This window comes from Loxodonta africana, chromosome 2 (genome assembly GCF_030014295.1).
Source record: "Loxodonta africana isolate mLoxAfr1 chromosome 2, mLoxAfr1.hap2, whole genome shotgun sequence".
Classification (NCBI taxonomy): Eukaryota; Metazoa; Chordata; class Mammalia; order Proboscidea; family Elephantidae; genus Loxodonta; species Loxodonta africana.
This window is the reverse complement of record NC_087343.1, coordinates 61292415-61295045: the sequence shown is the minus strand read 5'-3', so window position 1 is coordinate 61295045 and position 2631 is coordinate 61292415. Positions and strand designations below refer to the sequence as shown.

Below are 2631 nucleotides of genomic sequence, written 5' to 3'. Positions count from 1 at the left end.
TTAAAGATCGGTTCAAACGTAAGGTTTTTAAATTTATCATATCATTTAATTTTGTTTATTGCTGTGTAAATCACAAGTTATTGCATATAAATAAATAACTTTTTATAATCTGCATTTTAACAATAAATCATACAAGATCATTGGCCATTCACCCTCTATGTAATCCACAGGGACACGACAAACCTAGTTCTATGAACAATGTCAAGACATAGTAAGTGCCTAATAAAATTTGGTTATTAGAAATATAAATCAAGGAAAGAAAATCTTTATTGATCACTTTATTACCTTTACTTGATCTCTGATAGATTAGAAATCTATTAAATATCCCCAAAATTTGCACTAGACAAATGCATTATACTTAACTGCTCTCAGGCCACGATGGGCCGGTCATTATTTTTAATTAAACCAGTTTTTACCGTGAGGACATCCTGTAACATTAGGAACATAATGGCAGAAGAAACTCTTGAATAAGTGATGTTTGCGGAGTAGGACTCTTCATAAGAACAGTACATTCAGAATGAAAAGTTCAAGTGTAAAGATAATGGACCCAGAGGGTAAACTGAGGAGGGAGTGGTTCTTCCGGCAGTGTTGCCCATACCTAGCACCAGCTCTCTTTCATCTTGCTTTTATATTCCCCATTGCATCATCATAGTTATGTAAAGACTGTGTCAATAAGCCATGTGTGGGTTGCTTAATTACAGTAACCTGAGATTTGGCCTCTCAGAAGTCAATCTTACCTTTATTTAAAAAAAAAAAGTCTATTAATGATTTTTGTAGTCATCAACATCATTATTAATACCTCAAAGGCAACCCCACCCAGAAGTGTTGGGAATTGGTGGGATAGGATATGGGTGGGACCTGTGTGTTCCTTTAAATACCTGTTGTCACAGCGCAGGTTCCCTTCTCTGACAGCAGTTCTGGAGCGTTTAAAGCCTGTTCAGTCTCTCTCTTGTGCACCCAGAGTCTGGTGTTTACTCTGTATTTAACCTCTATTCACCCCTCTGGAAGATTCCAGCCAGCACTATGACTGATGACGGGCTGTCTGCCTTGGTGGTGAATAATGGATCAGGGATGTGCAAGGCAGGCTTTGGTGGTGATGATGCCCCCCGGGCTGTGTTCCCATCCATGGTGGGGCGGCCCCGGCACCAGGGGGTCATGGTAGGCATGGGCCAGAAGGACTGCCATGTGGGGGATGAGGCCCAGAGCAAGAGAGGCATCCTGACCTTGAAGTATCCCATGGAGCACGGAGTGGTCATCAACTGGGGTGATATGGAGAAGATTTGGCATCACACTTTCTACAACAAGCTCTGTGTGGCACCAGATGAGCATCCCATCCTCCTCGCCGAGGCACCCCTCAATCCCACGATCAGCCGGGAGAAGATGACTCAGATCATGTTTGAGGCCTTCAACACACCGGCCATGTATGTGGCTATCCAGGCCGTCCTGTCCCTCTATGCCTCGGGCCGGACCACAGGCATTGTGATGGATTCTGGGGATGGGGTCACTCACACTGTCCCCATCTATGAGGGTTATGCTCTGCCCCATGCCATTCTACGTCTGGATTTGGCAGGTAGAGACCTGACCGATTACCTCATGAAGATCCTGACAGAACAGAGCTATAACTTCACCACCACAGCTGAGCGTGACATTGTACGTGATATCAAAGAGAAACTGTGCTATGTGGCCCTGGACTTCGAGAAAGAGATGGTTAGTGCTGCTGCATCTTCCTCACTCAAAAGAAGCTATGAGCTTCCTGATGGACAGGTGATCACCATTGGGAATGAACGCTTTCGATGCCCTGAAGCCATTTTCCAGCCTTCCTTTCTGGGCATTGAGTCCAGCGGGATCCACGAGACAACTTTCAACTCTATCATGAAGTGCAATGTGGATATTCGAAAGGACCTTTATGCCAACACCGTGTTGTCTGGAGGCAGCACCATGTATCCTGGCATTACTGACCGAATGCAGAAGGAAATTGTAGCCCTGGTACCCAGCACCATGAAAATCAAGATCATGGCTCCTCCAGAGCGGAAGTATTCCATGTGGATTGGAGGCTCCATTCTGGCCAGCCTGTCCACATTCCAGCAGATGTGGATCAGTAAGCAGGAATACGATGAGGCGGGACCTCCCATCGTTCACAGAAAATGTTTCTGAATGGGCTTCCGCGTTAACGGGTTTTCGTTTTGCCTTTGTGACTTTCTAGGTTGTGATGATGATACTGCTTTTATCCACTTCAGTAGAGTCAAGGTAAATAGCTCCCCCTTCCTAGTGTCTGAATCAGTAACCTCCATCTCTCTGTTAAGTATTGTGGGCCCTTACCAGCTTACCACATCTTGACCTCTCTCAACTTAAGGAGAATTCTGATACCATATTCTGTTTTCTTCGTCTATAGCGTTCAAAGAAATATAGACCAAAGAAATAAGTAACAAGGAATAAAATAATGGAAACGTCACTTCAGAGTGGATAACTAGAATTTCCAAGCTCTAGAAACCAGTTCTTACTTAAAGTATTTAGCAATAGCAGTCTACAAATCTATAGAAAAAAAAATGTTCTTATATTTAGCAAAGGCATCTTATTAGTTTTTTATTTAGTTTCCTTCTTTGCATAGAGATAATGAATTATATAGGTCAA

At 43.4% G+C, this 2631-nt stretch overlaps 1 protein-coding gene across 1 annotated transcript; it reads left to right on the top strand.

Moving 5' to 3' along the window:
• Window positions 1-978: 978 nt before the first annotated feature.
• Window positions 979-2154, top strand: ACTBL2 (actin beta like 2). Its single transcript, XM_003408049.4, has one exon. The coding sequence runs from the start codon at window positions 1024-1026 to the stop codon at window positions 2152-2154; it is 1131 nt and encodes a 376-aa protein (XP_003408097.1). The 5' UTR covers window positions 979-1023.
• Window positions 2155-2631: the final 477 nt, after the last annotated feature.

What these genes read in the sequence shown, in the direction of transcription:
- ACTBL2 (XM_003408049.4), top strand. Translation starts at nt 1,024, where the DNA reads ATGACTGATGACGGGCTGTCTGCCTTGGTGGTGAATAATGGATCAGGG.